Raw genomic sequence first — 18,430 nt, forward strand, 5'->3', positions numbered from 1 at the left:
CCTGCAAACATTCAAGAGCTTGAACAAACTGCAAAGGAAATGTGGGAGAAAATGCCAGCTGAGAAGTGCAAAAAGCTTATAGATGGCTACAAGAAACGATTGGAGGCTGTCAGCAATGCCAAAGGGTGTGCAACCAAGTATTAATTAGGGGCCTTTTTACTGTTGCACATACTGTTTATTCTGTTTCTTCTTTGAAATTGCACCATGGAAGTTGAAAAACAATGTTTTATTGTTGTATTATTGTATTAACTTTGGACCAGTAATTATAAAATCCTGAGGATAAAACTTTGGTACATTTTCATTTATTTCTGAAGATATTGTAGAGTCTATGAAAAAAAATAAAGGGGTGCCAATAATGGTGAGCAGCACTGCATCAACAGGCATGCACCAGAATATACAGTACAGACCAAAAGTTTTGGACACACCTTCTCATTTAAAGATTTTTCTGTATTCTCATGACTATGAAAATTGTACATTCACACTGAAGGCATCAAAACTATGAATTAACACATGTGGAATTATATACTTAACAAAAAAGTGTGAAACAACTGAAAATATGTCTTATATTCTAGGTTCTTCAAAGTAGCCACCTTTTGCTATGATGACTGCTTCACTCTTGGCATTCTCTTGATGAGCTTCAAGAGGTAGTCACCGGAAATGGTTTTTACTTCACAGGTGTGCCCTGTCAGGTTTAATAAGTGGGATTTCTTGCCTTATAAATGGGGTTGGGACCATTAGTTGTGTTGTGCAGAAGTCTGGTGGATACACAGCTGATAGTCCTACTGAATAGACTGTTAGAATTTGTATTGTGCCAAGAAAAAAGCAGCTAAGTAAAGAAAAACGAGTGGCCATCATTACTTTAAGAAATGAAGGTCAGTCAGTCCGAAAAATTGGGCAAACTTTGAAAGTGTCCCCAAGTGCAGTTGCAAAAACCATCAAGCGCTACAAAGAAACTGGCTCACATGAGGACCGCCCCAGCAAAGGAAGACCAAGAGTCACCTCTGCTTCTGAGGATACGTTTATCTGAGTCACCAGCCTCAGAAATCGCAGGTTAACAGCAGCTCAGATTAGAGTCCAGGTCAATGCCACACAGAGTTCTAGCAGCAGACAGATCTCTTCAATAACTGTTAAGAGGAGACTTTGTGCAGCAGGCCTTCATGGTAAAATAGCTGCTAGTAAACCACTGCTAAGGACAAGCAACAAGCAGAAGAGACTTGTTTGGGCTAAAAAACACAAGAAATGGACATTGGACCAGTAGAAATCTGAACTTTGGTCGATGAGTCCAAATTTGAGATCTTTGGTTCCAACCACCGTGTCTTTGTGCGACGCAGAAAAGGTGAACGGATGGACTCTACATGCCTGATTCCCACCGTGAAGCATGGATGAGGAGGTGTGATGGTGTGGGGGGTGCTTTGCTGGTGACACTATTGGGGATTTATTCAAAATTAAAGGCATACTGAACCAGCATGGCTACCACAGCATCTTGCAGCGGCATGCTATTCCATCCGGTTTGCGTTTAGTTGGACCATCATTTATTTTTCAACAGGACAATGACCCCAAACACACCTCCAGGCTGTGTAAGGGCTATTTGACCAAGAAGGAGAGTGATGGGGTGCTACGCCAGATGACCTGGCCTCCACAGTCACCAGACTTGAACCCAATCGAGATGGTTTGAGGTGAGCTGGACCGCAGAGTGAAGGCAAAAGGGCCAACAAGTGCTAAGCATCTCTGGGAACTCCTTCAAGATTGTTGGAAGACCATTTCCGGTGACTACCTCTTGAAGCTCATCAAGAGAATGCCAAGAGTGTGCAAAGCAGTCATCAAAGCAAAAGGTGGCTACTTTGAAGAACCTAGAATATAAGACATATTTTCAGTTGTTTCACACTTTTTTGTTAAGTCTATAATTCCACATGTGTTAATTCATAGTTCTGATGCCTTCAGTGTGAATGTACAATTTTCAAAGTCATGAAAATACAGAAAAATCTTTAAATGAGAAGGTGTGTCCAAACTTTTGGTCTGTACTGTATATATATATATTCCTGTAAGGCTACGTTCACTTGATCACTTTTTGGTGAGCTTTTGACACTGCAGATTTTCTGCACCTATTGTGTAAATTAGGTTACTTTAATTTTTTATTTGCGTTTTTGTGTGCAGTTTTTTTACATGCATTTTTGACGCTGCATTTTTGTCTCTTGTAGGTATGTCATGATTAGTGTTGAGCCACCCCCATAGTGTTCGAGTTCGGTTCGGTTCGTCGAACACCCGTATGTTCGCCGAACTGTTCGTCGAACACCGCCGAACACCGTTAAAACCAATGGCAGGCAAACAAAAACACAGAAACACATAGAAAACACCTTTAAAGGTGTCCAAAAGCTGATAAACTGCTTAGAAGACACAACTAACACATGGAAAAGTGACAAGTACATATAGTCATGCAAAAAGAAAAGAGGTGGAGGAGTAAAAGGAGGGGGAGACACAGATATAGGCATGTCATGCCCTTCTATAACCAAAAAAGTGCGAAGCCGACACGGCCAGTCTGTTCCTGCCCGTGCGACCTCCGTGTCGCCGGGTTTGTGCCAGAGCTGCGGTGGACCCTGACGGCCAGCCCCCCTCTCCCAATACTGGTGCCTGTCCGCTGGTGGGTCGATCGAGCCCCCCTGCGTTGGAGGCAGGTCTAATCTTTTTAATTTAAATTGTCTCTTTAATTTGAATGAGTACTCTTTAAATCCTTTTACAAGGATCTATTGGAGGGCAAGTCTCATGCCAGCAGCCGCGTAATTTCGGCTCCAGTAGCGTCCACTAAAGCTGCTGCAGTTAAAAAGCTTTTATAAGGATCGAGCACGGCGATCCACCGCAAGGCGTCCTTCCACCAGTCCCAGCCCCTATGCCTTGGGGTGTCTCCTCGATGCTCTTCACTGAGTGTCCCGGGGGCCCGAACCATTTCCTTTGAAAAAATTAAGTGTCCAAACTACAGGTGGTGTAGCTTGCTTAACAGCTGGGATAATCCGCTGACTAGCAGACACTGCTACTAGGCACAAAATATTTCCTGGGCTAGATGCAGTTAAAAATTTGTAATTAGATACTCTCGTTGGATGCTGAGAAAGCATTCCATAGAGTCTCCTGGCACGCCATATATTATTCTCTTAAAAAGCTTGGGGTAGGGGTCTAGGGGACCCTTTTATAGCCAAAATCACGGCCCTGTATCGCAATATGTCACCTAGGCTGAAGATAAATGGAACATTTTCATCACCTTTCATAATCACCAATGGGACAAGGCAGGGATGTCCTCTGTCCCCTCTGTTATACATCCTAGTGACGGAGCACCTGCTCTCATCAATTCGCCATAACCCCAATATTAGGTGGATTGAGGTGGGAGGCACCGAGTACAAGTGCTCTGCATTTGCTGATGATGTCCTAGTATATATCACTCAATCACATATATACATCCCTGCTGTTATGGCTGAAATAGATCACTTTGTTACTTGGTCAAATTTTAAAATCAATGCAGCGAAGTCTGAGGCCCTCGATGTCTCCCTCCCCAAATCCATATAGGATTCCATCCAGTCCAACTTTCCCTTTGCCTGGCCATCACAGGGTATCAAATACTTAGGAATTCGTATTCATAGAGACCTCTCCCGTCTATGTTATCTTAAGTTTGGGCCCTTTATTGAACAACTCCATACAGACCACGGTTGGCAAGTTAGAACTGTAAGATTCACTACGTGAACCACTGGTGTTTTGTGGAAAAGCACATGTACACTGTGTTCCAAATTATTATGCAAAAAGTGTTTAGGAGTGATAAGGGAAGAATTTGTTTGTTTGTCAGTTAAACTCATTGATGGTGATGTGTGTCAGGGCTCTTTATATCACTGTAAGCAATTGCAGACACCTGTGCTAATTAGTTTGGCAGGTGTGTCCAATGAAAGGCAAGACTACTTAAGAAGGCTGTCCCACATTATTAAGCAGCCTATATTTTCTGCCAAAATAGGAAAGAAAAACGATGTGTCGGCTGCTGAGAAGCAACAAATTGTGGAGTGTTTAGGTCAAGGCATGACTACAATCAACATTGCCAAGACACTTCATCCTGATCATCGCACAATCAAGAAGTATGTAGCTGATTCACAGTACACACGTGAGCGTGCTGATAAGGGAAAATTGAGGACTCTTTCCTCCAGGCAATTACGTCAGGTTAAAAGTGCAGCGGCAAAAAAGCCTTGTCATAGCAGCAGACAAGTTTTTGAAGCTGCTGGTGCCTCCAACATCCCCCGAACAATAAGATGCAGAGTCCTTCAGAGGTTTGCAGCTGTGCGTAAGCCATCCTGTTGACCTCCTCTATCAACTGCACACAAGCAGAAATGGCTCCAGTGGGCCAAACAATACATGAAGACTGACTTCAAAACTGTTTTGTTCACCGATGAGTGCCGTGCAACGCTCGATGGTCCAGATGGATGGAGTGGAGGATGGCTGGTTGATGGACACCCCACACAAACACGGCTACAGCGCCAACAAGGAGGAGGTGGAGTAATGTTTTGGGCTGGAATCATGGGGAGAGAGATTGTCGGCCCCTTTAGGATCCCTGAAGGGGTAAAGATGAACTCCATAATGTATGTGGAGTTTCTCAAACAGCACTTCCTGCCACGGTTCTAGAACAAGAACCGTGTATTCCGCCGCAAGATCATTTTCATGCATGATAATGCACCGTCTCATGCTGCACATAACACATCTGCATCTCTGGCTGATATGGGCATAAAAGGGGACAAACTTATGGTGTGACCCCCATGCTCCCCTGACCTCTACCCCATTCAGAACCTCTGGAGCATCATCAAAAGGAGTGTCTATGATGGCGGGAGGCAGTTCACATCTAAGCAACAGCTCTGGGAGGGTATTCTGTCCTCATGCAAAACAATTGAAGCAGAAACCATCCAAAACCTGACAAATTCAATGGACGAGAGTTCAGAAGCTCCTTTCGAACAAGGGGTCCTATGTGCAAATGTAACATCACCTAGAATAAAGTTTTGAGTTGAAAACTGTTTGATTTCAGTTTCTAATAACCTGCTAATGCTTATAATTTCAAAAATTACCATTTTTTGTTCTTTATTAAAATGAAAAGGTTGATCGAAGAGTGTGGGGGATCTAAGAGTGTGGCAACCCAGTAGTCAGGATTGCTTCGAATTCTGACGGTCATGTTGCAGGTAGTGCAGCAAGAAGGCACTCATGTGTCTTGCGCACCTAGGAGACCCAAAATTATTTTCCGGGCTAGATGCAGCTAAAAATTATTATTAATTTGAAAGCTGGTGGAGCTTAGTATAGATGGCCTAATAGAATCAGTACTGCAAACTGCTACAAAGCCCAAATTATTTTCCAGCCAAGATACAGATAAGCATGATTAGTAATTTGAAAGCTTAAAACGGTTGGTGAGGTGATTTTAACAAGTCATCAAGCTTTTACTCTCCCCAGGATGACACAGGGGTAGAAAAGTCGTTTCAGATCCATGATTTGTTCATCTTTATGAACGTGAGTCTGTCTACATTATCAGTGGACAGCCGCGTGCGCTTATCTGTCAGCACACCACCAGCAGCGCTGAACACACGTTCAGACAGAACGCTGGCTGCGGGGCATGACAAGATCTCCAAGGCGTAAGTGGCGAGCTCAGGTCATTTATCCAGATTGGAAGCCCAAAAAGAGCAAGGGTCCAGTGACACAGTCATGGCTTCAATGTTTACTTGGAGATACTCCTGTACCATCGTCTCTAGGTGTTGACTATGTGTCAGACTTCTTGTCTCCTGTGGCCTTGCAAAGGATGGGCTAAAAAAGTGGTGAAATGATTCCGCAAAATTGATGTTACCAGCAGATACTGTGTTTCTGTTACGGTTTGAGTGCTGAACACTCGACGGTCCCACGGTTGGCAAGTTGGAACTGTGAGATTCACTACGTGCACCACTGGTGTTTTGTGGAAAAGCACATGTAAGATTCTGCAACAGTCTCTGCTGATACTCCTGCATGCGTGCATCCCTTTCTATGGCAGGAATAATTTCTGCAAATTTACTTTTGTACGGGGGATCTAACAGTGTGGCAACCCAGTAGTCAGGATTATTTCAAATTCTCACAATTCGAGGGTCATGTTGCAGATAGTGCAGCAAGAAGGCACTCATGTGTCTTGCGCATCCAGGAGCACCAAGTCCCTGTTGTGTTGGTGGCGAGGTAAAAATCATGCTTCCTTCCTCAGTCCTCTCCCCCCAACCTCGCACTACAGAAATGCGATTAAGGTCTCCCTCATCTGATGAGTCTTCCATCAGTTTGTCCTCCACTTCTTCCTGGGCTCCTGCACCTTCCTCACTAGTTTGGCTGCTACCATGCGCCCTGGTAAAACCATCTCCCCCACCCTCACATGCCTGCCGCCTTGGTGCTGCCGACCGTCTGGACCTTGCAGATGTTAGCCCTTCCGCATACAACTCCTCCTCCTCTACTTCCTCCACCTCCTCTTGTGCCACCACCTGACTCCGAATTCTGTTTAACATGTGCTCCAGCATGTAAATCACCGGAATAGTCATACTGATAATGGCATCGTCAGCACTAAACATCTTCGTCGCCATTTCAAAACTGTGCAGAAGGGTGCATAGGTCCCTGATCTGAGACCACTCCTCCAGCGTGATTTGCCCCCCCTTTGGATCTCGTTGGCCCAGGCTATACGTCAGAACATATTGCACCAGGGCTTGTCGGTGCTGCCACAGTCACTGCAACATGTGCAGAGTTGAATTCCACCGGGTAGGCACATCGCATTTTAGCCGGTGAAGTGGCAGGCCCAACGACTTCTGTAGAGATGTAAGTCGCTGAGCTGCGGGATGCGAACGGCGGAAGTGAGCACACAGCGACCGTGCCCTCTGCAGAAGGCCATCTAGTCCGGGATAGTGGCCTAAAAATTGCTGGACAACCAGTTTCAACACGTGAGCCATACAAGGCACATGTGTGACATTGCCCCGGTGAAGGGCCGCACCCAGGTTTGCAGCATTGTCGCACACGGCCTTCCCTGGTTTCAGGTCCAGTGGAGACAACCATTCATGAAGCTGGTTCTCCAGAGCTGACCACAACTCCTCAGCTGTGTGACTCACATTTCCCAGACATTTCAAAGTAAAAACCGCCTAATGACATTGAGCCCTGCTGCCAGCATAGTAAGGAGGTGTGCAGGATCCCTTCTGCGCAGTTAGAAAGCTTGTGGCATGACCAGACAGGCTTTGGGTGCAGGTGGAGGACCGAGAGGAGGTTGAGGAGGCAGAAGGAAGCAGTGGAGGAACTTCGAGATAAAGAGGATTGGCGCACAACTCGTGGGGACGGCAAGACTTGGACAGCAGTCCCTTGACCTGCTGTCACCATAGTTACCCAGTGCCCAGTCAGCGACATGTAACGCCCCTGTCCATGCCTACTCGTCCAAGTGTCTGTGGTGAAATGCACCCTGTCACACACAGAGTTTCTCAAAGAAGCGGTGATGTTGTGTGCGACATGCTGGTGGAGCGCAGGCACACCTTTCTTTGAGAAGTAGTGCCAACTGGGCATCTGGTACTGGGGCACTGCGACGGACATAAGGTCTCGAAAATCCTCTGTGTCCACCAGGCGGAAAGGAAGCATTTCTGTAGCCAAGAGCTTGCAGATGGTGAAATTCAACCTCTTAGCTTTCTCATGGCTAGGAGGAAATGGTCTTTTACTTGTCCACATCTGAGGGACCGAGGGCTGGCTGTTGTGCTTAGATGGGGTTGAGAAGGGTGTCCCCGGCAAACTGCCGGTCTGTGAGGAAGATGCAGGCGGACATGTTAGGTTGCCTTGATCCAAAGGTGGTGCTATCGATGTCGGACAGCGCTGAACACCAGCTGGTGTTTCCACCTCCAAAGAAAATGATGACCTGCCAATCACGCTGGCTGTTGCGGGTAAAGAGGTGGCAGGTCTGCGTCCCAAAACAGGTGTGACTGCTGTCCCCCCAGTCACAGAGGATGAAGAGGCCGCGTATGCACAAGATGTGGCAGACGGTGGTTGGCCCGGCCGGCTAGGCCACATTGTAGCACAGTGAGCTTCCCACTGCAACTTATGCTCCATGTCCATGTGCCGGTTCATGCATGAAGTACTCAAACTATGTATTTTTTGGCCTCTACTTAGCTTTTGCTGACAAATGTCACAGATAACACGAGTTGGGTCATCTTTATTGATCTGAAAAAATGCCCAGGCTATGCAAGGCTTAGCACCCATGCGACCTGAAGAGCCACTACGACTTGTGGTCAGAGGCAGAGTTGTGTTTGAGGATGCAGTTGTTGACGTGCTTCCAGTATTACGTCTGTGTCCAGGAAGGCGCAACCTCGACCTCGTCGTCACTAGCATCCTCCCCCACCTCTTCTGCTGACCTCATCTCTTGGCTGACTGTGGGTTGACAGTAAGTGGGATCTCCAACCTCATCATCATCACCCTGTGTGTTATCACACCCGTCGTTCTCAGAGTCAACCTGTTCCTGCCCTGACAAAAAACTAAAGTTGTCGCTCCAATCAGGTATTTGAGTCTCATCATCGTCTTCCTCATTGTCTCCACCAACAGGAGTTACAGTTTGGGAACGAGGGTCCACATTATAGTCAGAACCTTCTGCGTCTGGTCCTGGATCCGACTCATAAAGATTCTGGGCATCAGTGCAGATCATTTCCTCGTCTGGATTCACAGAAGCTCTGGAGCCGACCTCTGATTCCTAGGCTATAGTATGAGTAAACAGCTCTGCAGACTCAACCATCTGTTCTACCCCATACTCAGACGGGCAGCTGGAGACTTGGGAGCTGTGAGGAAGCAAGTGCGATTGGGGTGACAGCTCTGAGGACTGGAGTATTTGTGATGTTGAAGTTGAGGTGGAGGAGAGCCCACTTAAAGGAGCACTTGATATCCGTTGAAGCACCTGCTGTTTTTGTGCCTCATCTGGAATTTGTAGCGATTGGCGTGGCCGTAAGAAAGGGATCTTATCACATTGTCCGCTAAAAGAAGTAGACATCTTAGTTTGGCTGGAAGATGGTCTTTCTTCTGCAGATGTTACTGTTGCTTTAACACCTACCCCACGGACACAACCTTTTTTTCCCTTCCCAACATGCCTATTCCCCTTTCCACCAGCAGCAGGCCTTTTTCCACTCATTTTGGTGGTTAACTAATTCACAACTCTGGAGTTGTTTGCACAAAAAACAATGGATGGGAACCGAGCAGAGCTGAGTGGCTAAACTGTGGTATTAGGCCAAAAGTATTGGCTGGGTTAGATGCAGAAAAAAATTATATTGAATTTGCAACCTGATGGAGGTCAGTATAGATGGACTAATAGAACAAGTCCCACACACTGCTAGAAGCCGAAATATTTTTTCAGACCTCGATGCAGAAAAAAATTATATTGAATTTGCAACCTCATGGAGGTTAGTATAGATGGACTAATAGAACAAGTCCCACACACTGCTAGAAGCCGAAATATATTTTCAGAGCTCGATGCAGAAAAAAATTATATTGAATTTACAACTTGATGGAGTTTAGTATAGATGGACTAATAGAACAAGTCCCACACACTGCTACAAGCTGAAATATTTTTTCAGAGCTCGATGCAGAAAAAAATTATATTGAATTTGCAACCTGATGGAGTTTAGTATAGATGGACTAATAGAACAAGTCCCACACACTGCTACAAGCCGAAATATTTTTTCAGAGCTCGATGCAGAAAAAAATTATATTGAATTTGCAACCTGATGGAGGTCAGTATAGATGGACTAATAGAACAAGTCCCACACACTGCTAGAAGCCGAAATATTTTTTCAGAGCTAGATGCAGAAAAAAATTATATTGAATTTGCAACCTGATGGAGGTCAGTATAGATGGACTAATAGAACAAGTTCCACACACTGCTAGAAGCCTAAATATTTTTTCAGAGCGAGATGCAGAAAAAAATTATATTGAATTTGCAAACTGGTGGAGGTTAGTATAGATGGACTAATAGAACAATTCCCACACACTGCTACAAGCCGAAATATTTTTTCAGAGCTCGATGCAGAAAAAAATTATATTGAATTTGCAACCTGATGGAGGTTAGTATAGATGGACTAATAGAACAAGTCCCACACACTGCTAGAAGCCGAAATATTTTTTCAGCGCTAGATGCAGAAAAAAATTATATTCAATTTGCAACCTTATGGAGGTCAGTATAGATGGACTAATAGAATGATGCTATGCCCAAAAGGTTTTACTTCACTAGGTGCAGTAAAAAAATTGGTATTCTATACACAGGTGGTATATCTTGCAACACAGATAGGCTACTCCACTGACTAACGCACTCTGCAAGAGGCTAAAAAGGATTAGCTTTGCTAGATTTAGCCAAATGCTGTGAAAAAAACTTGCACAGCACTGGCACAGACCTGCCTGGCAAAAACTGATAGGAACTGATGTAATTTAGTCCTGAAAAGGACTCCAATTACAATTAGTCTTTACTCCCAACCTATCTATTTAAGAGCACAGACCTGCCTGATAAAAGTCGTAGGAAATGCTGTAACCTAGTCCTTAAAAGGACTGCAATCACAACTATTCCCTACTCCCAAGCTATCTGTATATTTGTGCGAAAATTGGCTTGAAATTAACAAAGTATAGCGCACACAGCAACAGCGGTGCCGTCTAACACGCAGCTGCAGCAGTGAGAAAATGGTGGCGACGGGGGAAATGGCTGGGTCTTATAGGGCAAGGACATGTGACATACACAGCCAATGACACAAGCCCTTGATTGTGTGAAAAAAAGCACTTCGCTCCGTGTGTGCGCTGCTGATAGGCTGACAGATTGCACCTCCCCACTGTAAATGCGGGAAAGAGAAAAAAAATGGAGATCTTCATTGTTCCTGCAGAGATCCATCCCCTGCCCCTCTCCCCGCCCCGCTGTACACTCAAACTGCGTATTAAGATTAATTTTCAGCATTATTGAGAAAAGATCCAGTTATGATTTTGGTGCACGAACAGTTATCGAACATAACCTCGAACAGCCGAATTTTTCTCAAATCGTTCGTGTTCGCCGAACGGCTCGAACACCACCCAAAACAGCTCGAATTTGAGATTGGCGAACAGTTCGAGTAGAACACCGCTCATCTCTAGTCATGATTTAAATAAATCAGCTTTGTTTTTGATATTTCCTGGCATTTGGTTTTGAAAAACGTCATTGGTATGGTCATGCATATTTTCCACCTATGGATTTTCCACACCCAATACAAGTCTATAGGGAAAATCCACACAAAAAACTCAGTGTACCCACAACAGAAGTTGACATGTTGCGGATTCTAAACTCGCACCGCAAGTCGGTTTATACTGAGTGGTAAAGCTGCGCAGTGGGCAGGAGATTTCTATAAATCCACTTTGCCGGAGAAGTGAAAATGCGCAGTGTGAAAACTCACCTAAAACTCATCATGGGCACACAGCGTTATTTATACAGGATTTACTGAGCAGCTATCAGCGTGTCACAGGTTATCACTGACACTGAGCAATCGTGTGCTTGCCAGCATTGATGTATTGTTAGTTATAATTGGACTTCTTGTAATGAAAAACCAAAAAAATGATCCAGTGCATGAGTTGGTATACATGCAAAGTTTAAGAGCTTGTTCACACTTTGGCCGTTTAAGCAGCAGAGGTCAGGACATGCTGTAAGCGCGTCTCTGATAGCCGCCGTCAGTGCACAAGTACCTGGTGTGAGAGCACAGTCAGCGCTGCCTGTATAAGATAAAGCTGCCAAGCAGCAGCGAGGTTACCAAACGCTCCATGTGATGTCTCTGAGCTGCTGTCAGCGAGTCTCATAGATCTAAAGATTGATCGTTCTCAGTGGGAAAAACAATATAATAATCTTGTGAATATGATCGCTTTTAATAACTAACAAAAAAATAAGTGACGTTACACAGCCGCTTTCCAGACGACTGAGGTCTTCATCAGGCGAGGAGTAAGAAAGCATCTGAAGAAACACAATTACCAAGAAAGAGCAGAGACGGCAGGAGAAAGGGACATTAAGAAACAAACAAACTGATCTAGAAAGCTTGTATAGTAACATCACTTATATTATTCTATTACACAATATAAATTATCATAACTACAAGATTATTACTTTGTTTCTCCCACTGAGAGCAATCAATCTTTTTCAACTGGCTAAGACCGAGCCAAATCCTATTTTTTTTTCTTGTAATCTTATATATTTAAGCATTACTTTCTGCTGGCACCACATTCCCCTATACAGAGACTGTAAGTCAGCGTAGGAGCGCACTGTCACTGTTAACAATACCCAAACTGAATACACTGACAGGCATCCGGGTTACTAGAGTTGCTGCGCAGGTTTCTGAATCACTGACCTCTTGTCTTAGGTGTTTAGACTATTATTTTGGATTTGTGGACATTGTCATTATCTATCCCTCCATATTTCTATCTCTACTAGATCATCCATTGCACCTATATCACCGGCTTCCTCCATGGTCTCGTTGCAGAATATAGATCAGCCCTACAGGTAAGAGACAATGCTAAGACATCCTAAGATTCTGTTCACACTAAATAAATGATGCATAATATTATTGGGTGCAAGGTTCCTGGAAGCCGACACCTTGACTCATCCAATATCATGATCATATGGATTGCTGAAGTCCCATACACCGTAAATTCATATTAGTGTTCAGCACCATAACTAACACTTGCATCAATAGGAAGAGAAAGAAAGACATTAAGAAAAAATGTGAATAAAATATAACTTTTATTAATAAATAGAAGAATATATTTATTAAAAGTCCCAGCCTATAATAATGGGGTGCAATAAGTCCTGAACAATGCCGAGCTCGTTGGACTCAGTACTGTGGGCCGTGTCAATAGTTTTTAGCATTTAGATAGTCTTTAGCATCACCATGAATGCAGCGGATGCCAATCTTCTTCCCTGGGATTAGCTGGAGAGGAAGTGTGGCCCTCACAAGGGTCACCAGTATCCCGGAGTCTAACAGTCCAGTTACTTGCCAACCATTTACCTTTACGAGACAAGCTTGTGGCCCCTCGCTGGATGGACAGCTCACACTGCAGGCCAGATACGCATAGTATGAACAGCGTTGTCCCAGGCTACAGTCCATTTGCTCTGAGGTCAGAGGACAATGGGCAGCTATATGGCCTGGGCCGTGGCATTTCCAGCATATAAATCGGCAGCAGGGATCTTTGGCATTACCTCCCCTGCCCCTTTGAACCTTGGACACCCCAATCCCTTTTGGGCCTCCCCTACCTGTTAGGATCCCCAGTATGGAGTGAGCTGCCTTCCCAAGGAACCCTCCACCCCTCTGGTATCTCTCGACCAGTTCGATTAGTTCATCAGCGTTCCCAAGTCTGTATTGGCCTTGGCAGGGAATGCCCAAACCGGTCCATCACCACTCGCTCTACCACCTGCACAGAGGTAGAGGACTCCGGCTGCAACCATTTGTGAACCAGGTTCAGCAAGTCAAACTTTTGGGAGAGAGGGGGTTTGTTACGGTAATACCTCCAGTGGTGGACCCGCTGTGCCCTGACAGTCATCGTTGTCAGATGGCAGGAACTGACCGGTACAGCGGATGAGCACGGCAGGAAGGCTGGCGGATGGTCCGGGTAGATAAGCAGGTAGGTTCAGCAGATAGCCAGACGGGTGTTCCGGGTAGGCAGGCTGGCAGGCAGGTTACAGGCAGGTGCTCCAGGTAGGCTGGCTGGCGGGCACAACAGCTAACAGATAGGTGCTCCAGGTAAGCAGGCTGGCGGGCACGTCAGGTAACTGCCAGGTGCTTCCAGGTAAGCAGGCTGGCGGGCAGGACTGTAAACAGACTGGCGGACTGGACTGAAGACTGACTGGAGGGCAGGACTGACAGGCAGCGGGACCTGAGGGCTGAAACAAGTGTTAGCACACAGAACAACAACCTTGCACAGGCACCTCCATATTAGAGGAGGTGCCTAATATAGGGGAAGTCCACCGGCCATTGGCTGGGGACTCTATAGGGCGGGGCACGGGGCCCCTTTAAGAGGGAGGGAGCGTGCGCTCTAAGCACAGGGCCTGGGAAGCTGCGCGCAGAGCGTGCCACAGCAGCAGGGGAGCGGGAGGACGCCGGACCTGGACCGCGGCGGTGAGGGGAACGGCGTCTCAGCCCGGCAGGAGGCAGAGACGCCGATGATACAATCATTACCCCCAAATACGCTAAAATTTCAGTTTTTAGCTTGCTATATTCCTTGGCATCTTGCAAGGCCAAGTCATAGTAAGCCTTCTGGGGCTCCCCGGTCAAGTATGGCACCAGCACCTCTGCCCATTGCTCTGGCGGAAGTTTCTCCCTCTCGGCGACTGTTTCAAACAGGGTCAAAAAGGCCTCTGTGTCACCACCTGGGGTCATTTTCTGCAGGGCTCTCCTTACCGCCTTCTAGATGGAAAAATCGTTCACTGACCTTGTCGGAGCTGTCACTGTGCCAAGAATCGCCTCTGCGAGCAAATCAATTTGCTGCTGCTGTTGACGGTGCTGATATTGTTGCTGCTGGAACTGCTGCATAAGCAACTTACTTGTCTCCTGTTGCGCCATTTGTTGCTGCCTGTGCTGCTGTAACAATTGCAGGTGATGCTGGTCTTGTGCCTGCTGTGCTTGCACCGGATGTTTAAGCAGGTCCTGGCATCGCTTGCTGGCTTATGGCAAACTTCACCCAGAACATACAGTACGTCTTGTAGCAGTCACATGTATTTCCTGGGAACGCTGCCCGTACTTCTAACACCACTTGTGAGATTTCTACTCACTTGGGTGCATCGGTAGGCAAAACAGGAAGTGTTTCATTTAAAAGTCCATTCTGATTTATTGCAGTGTCACAAGTAGAGATGAGCGAACATTTTAATGTTTGGTTCGAAAATGTTCGCTGAATATTAAGTGTAAGATGGCCGCCGGACATGTCCAAGTGGCATCAATTTCAGTCCCATGAAAGTGTAGACCGTCTACCTTTCATCATGATGAACAAGTCATGGATCTCCAAGGACTTTTGCACCCCAATTGCAGACTGTACCGACTAGGCGATGTTGTAGTTTTTAGTGTGCTGCATTAGCACGTGAAAAAATAGATTTAAGGCATACTCGTGCATGGAGCACAATACAACCAGTGCACAACACACTTCTATGGCATGGGCCCTGCTACTTCTGTCAGAATCTCAGTAATTGCACAAGAAAAAAAAATGTGCTGCAACATCGATTTGACAGGAACACAGCACAGGACTTATCTACACCATCGTACTTCCACACAAGCGTCCATCTATCTAGCTAATATCTCTCAGTACACGGGCGCACACTCAGCAGCGTCTGTCTCCAGCAGTAGCATGGATAAAATGGCGCTGAAGGAACATGGGCACTTTTTATATAGGGAGGACATGTGATTTCAGCAGCCAATTGCAGAAGCCCTTGTGTCTGGACAGTGTGGATGCTTCCTGCACTTACAGTTAAAGTTACAGCCTACAGGAAAAGAAAAAGAAAAAGATTACAAGCGCACCGCTGATCTGTTCTGAGCTTTCCCCAGCTCCTCCACTCATCTACCACATCCCCCCGCTCATCATAAACAGGCACTATGCTAGCAAAACTGTTCAAAACGCTGTAGTTGCCCACTGCCCAGCAATCACGTTCCTGCATTTATTCGCCAAACGTTGCAGATTTTTCCCGAATTTAAGAAAATTTGCTCGCCTTTCCGATCACCAATCCGAATGTGCCATATTCATGTCGAATTAAAGTTGTAAGATTAGATTTTGAACTAATTCGCTCATCGCTAGTCATAAGCAAAGGAAAATAAACAGCCTTCAGTTCAGGAAAACTAAGTAAACAGTTGTTTAGGCAAAGTCTCTTGAGAGCCAGTCTTGGCCACACCGGCTGGAAACCATCCAGTACACCGGCTCAGTTTGCAGATACCACACAGGAGAACCTCTTCCTCCTCACACAGAGACCATGTGTCAAACAACAGACTCAGTTTTACCTTGTTAACCACACCCAGAGGTGAGGTATGTGGGTAGCCAGACCCGCCCATCTCTCTGATTACTCGTAAAACCCCGGCCCACATGCACCAAACAATCCTCTTAGTGCTTATGTGCACTAGAGCAACATTCCAGGATTACATCATGGAGGACAACCATCTCTGTGATACATACCTCTCATCAACTATGTGTCCTTTAGCTACCTTACACTTTCCATATTTCTATCCCTACTAGATCAGAACGTGTCACCCCGACGGCCATTTCGCTTGTATCACGGGCTCCACGCAAGTTCTTGATGCAGAATCCAAACCTGTCCCAGAGGTAAGAGATAATGTTAAGACATCCTAAGATTCTATTCACACTAAATAAACAATGTATAATATTATTGGGTGTAAGGTTCCTGGAAGACGACAAGTCGGCTCATCCAATATCCTGATCATATGGATTGCTGAAATCCCATACACCGTAAATTCACATTAGTGTTCACCACCATAATTATCACTTACATCAATAAGAAAGAAAAGAAAGAAAATAGAAAATGAGAATAAAATATAACTTTTATTAATAAATAATAAAATATATAATTATTAAAATGGATTTGACTGCAGCCTGACAGAAGTTATCCAGGTAAAGCTGCTTGAGCTCTTAGTTTTATCTCTGATAATTACTGCAGCTAATGTCGCTCTGACTTACTGGAGGCAAATTTCTCACCAATAATTGTAAAAATGAATATCACAATTAGAGATGAGCGTTGTTCTACTCGAACTGTTCGCCAATCTCAAATTCGAGCTGTTTTGGGCGGTGTTCGAGCCGTTCGGCGAACACGAACAATTTGAGAAAAATTCGGCTGTTCGAGGTTATGTTCGATAACTGTTCGTGCACCAAAATCATAACTGGATTTTTTCTCAGTAATGATGAAAATTAATGTTAATACGCAGTTTGAGTGTACAGCGGGGTGGGGGGAGGGGCAGGGGATGGATCTCTGCAGGAACAATGAAGATCTCCATTTTTTTTTCTCTTTCCCGCATTTACAGTGGGGAGGTGCAATCTGTCAGCCTATCAGCAGCGCACACACGGAGCGAAGTGCTTTTTTTCACACAAGCAAGGGCTTGTGTCATTGGCAGTGTATGTCACATGTCCTTGCCCTATAAGACCCAGCCATTTTCCCCGTCGCCACCATTTTCTCACTGCTGCAGCTGCGTGTTAGACGGCACCACTGTTGCTGTGTGCGCTATACCTTGTTAATTTCAAGCCAATTTTCGCACAAATCTACAGATAGCTTGGGAGTAGGGAATAGTTGTGATTGCAGTCCTTTTAAGGACTAGGTTACAGCATTTCCTACGACTTTTATCAGGCAGGTCTGTGCTCTTAAATAGATCGGTTGTGGGAGTAAAGACTAATTGTAATTGGAGTCCTTTTCAGGACTAGGTTACATCAGTTCCTATCAGTTTTTGCCAGGCAGGTCTGTGCCAGTGCTGTGCAAGTTTTTTTCACAGCATTTGGCTGAATCTAGCAAAGCTAATCCTTTTTGGCCTATTGCAGAGTGTGTTAGTCAGTGGAGTAGCCTATCTGTGTTGCAAGATATACCACCTGTGTATAGAATACCAATTTTTTTACTGCACCTAGTGAAGTAAAATCTTTTGGGCATAGCATCATTCTATTAGTCCATCTATACTGACCTCCATCAGGTTGCAAATTAAAACTAATTTTTATCTGCATCTACAGTACCTCTGAAAAAATATTTGGGCTTCTACCTGTGTGTGGGACTTGTTGTATTAGTCCATCTATACTGACCTCCATCAGGTTGCAAACTGAATATATTTTTTTCCTGCATCTACCTCTGAAAAAATATTGGGCTTCTAGCTGTGTGTGGGTCTTGTTCTATTAGTCCATCTATACTGACCTCCATCAGGTTGCAAACTGAATATAATTTTTTTCTGCATCTAGCTCTGAAAAAATATTTGGCCTTCTAGTAGTGTGTCGGACTTTCTCTATTAGTCCATCTATACTGACCTCCATCAGGTTGCAAACTGAATATAATTTTTTTCTGCATCTAGCTCTGAAAAAATATTTGGCCTTCTAGTAGTGTGTCGGACTTTCTCTATTAGTCCATCTATACTGACCTCCATCAGGTTGCAAATTAAAACTAATTTTTATCTGCATCTACAGTACCTCTGAAAAAATATTTGGGCTTCTAGCTGTGTGTGGGACTTGTTGTATTAGTCCATCTATACTGACCTCCATCAGGTTGCAAACTGAATATATTTTTTTCTGCATCTACCTCTGAAAAAATATTGGGCTTCTAGCTGTGTGTGGGACTTGTTGTATTAGTCCATCTATACTGACCTCCATCAGGTTGCAAACTGAATATATTTTTTTCTGCATCTACCTCTGAAAAAATATTGGGCTTCTAGCTGTGTGTGGGTCTTGTTCTATTAATCCA

General features: G+C 45.0%; 1 protein-coding gene across 7 annotated transcripts in view; it reads left to right on the forward strand.

Annotated features, from left to right (window-relative positions):
• Positions 1-18,430, forward strand: part of LOC141172043 (guanylate-binding protein 3-like) — a 369,874-nt gene that overhangs the window by 140,240 nt on the left and 211,204 nt on the right. For all 7 annotated transcript variants that reach the window (XM_073655827.1, XM_073655829.1, XM_073655828.1 and 4 more), the window contains 2 exons: positions 12,446-12,514; positions 16,222-16,308. In XM_073655827.1, the coding sequence (XP_073511928.1) occupies positions 12,446-12,514; positions 16,222-16,308 (156 nt within the window). The remainder of the gene's footprint in view (positions 1-12,445; positions 12,515-16,221; positions 16,309-18,430) is intronic.

Source organism: Phyllobates terribilis, unplaced genomic scaffold (genome assembly GCF_046119375.1).
Source record: "Phyllobates terribilis strain yellow unplaced genomic scaffold, ASM4611937v1 Scaffold_12__6_contigs__length_324123572, whole genome shotgun sequence".
In the NCBI taxonomy this organism is placed as follows: domain Eukaryota; kingdom Metazoa; phylum Chordata; class Amphibia; order Anura; family Dendrobatidae; genus Phyllobates; species Phyllobates terribilis.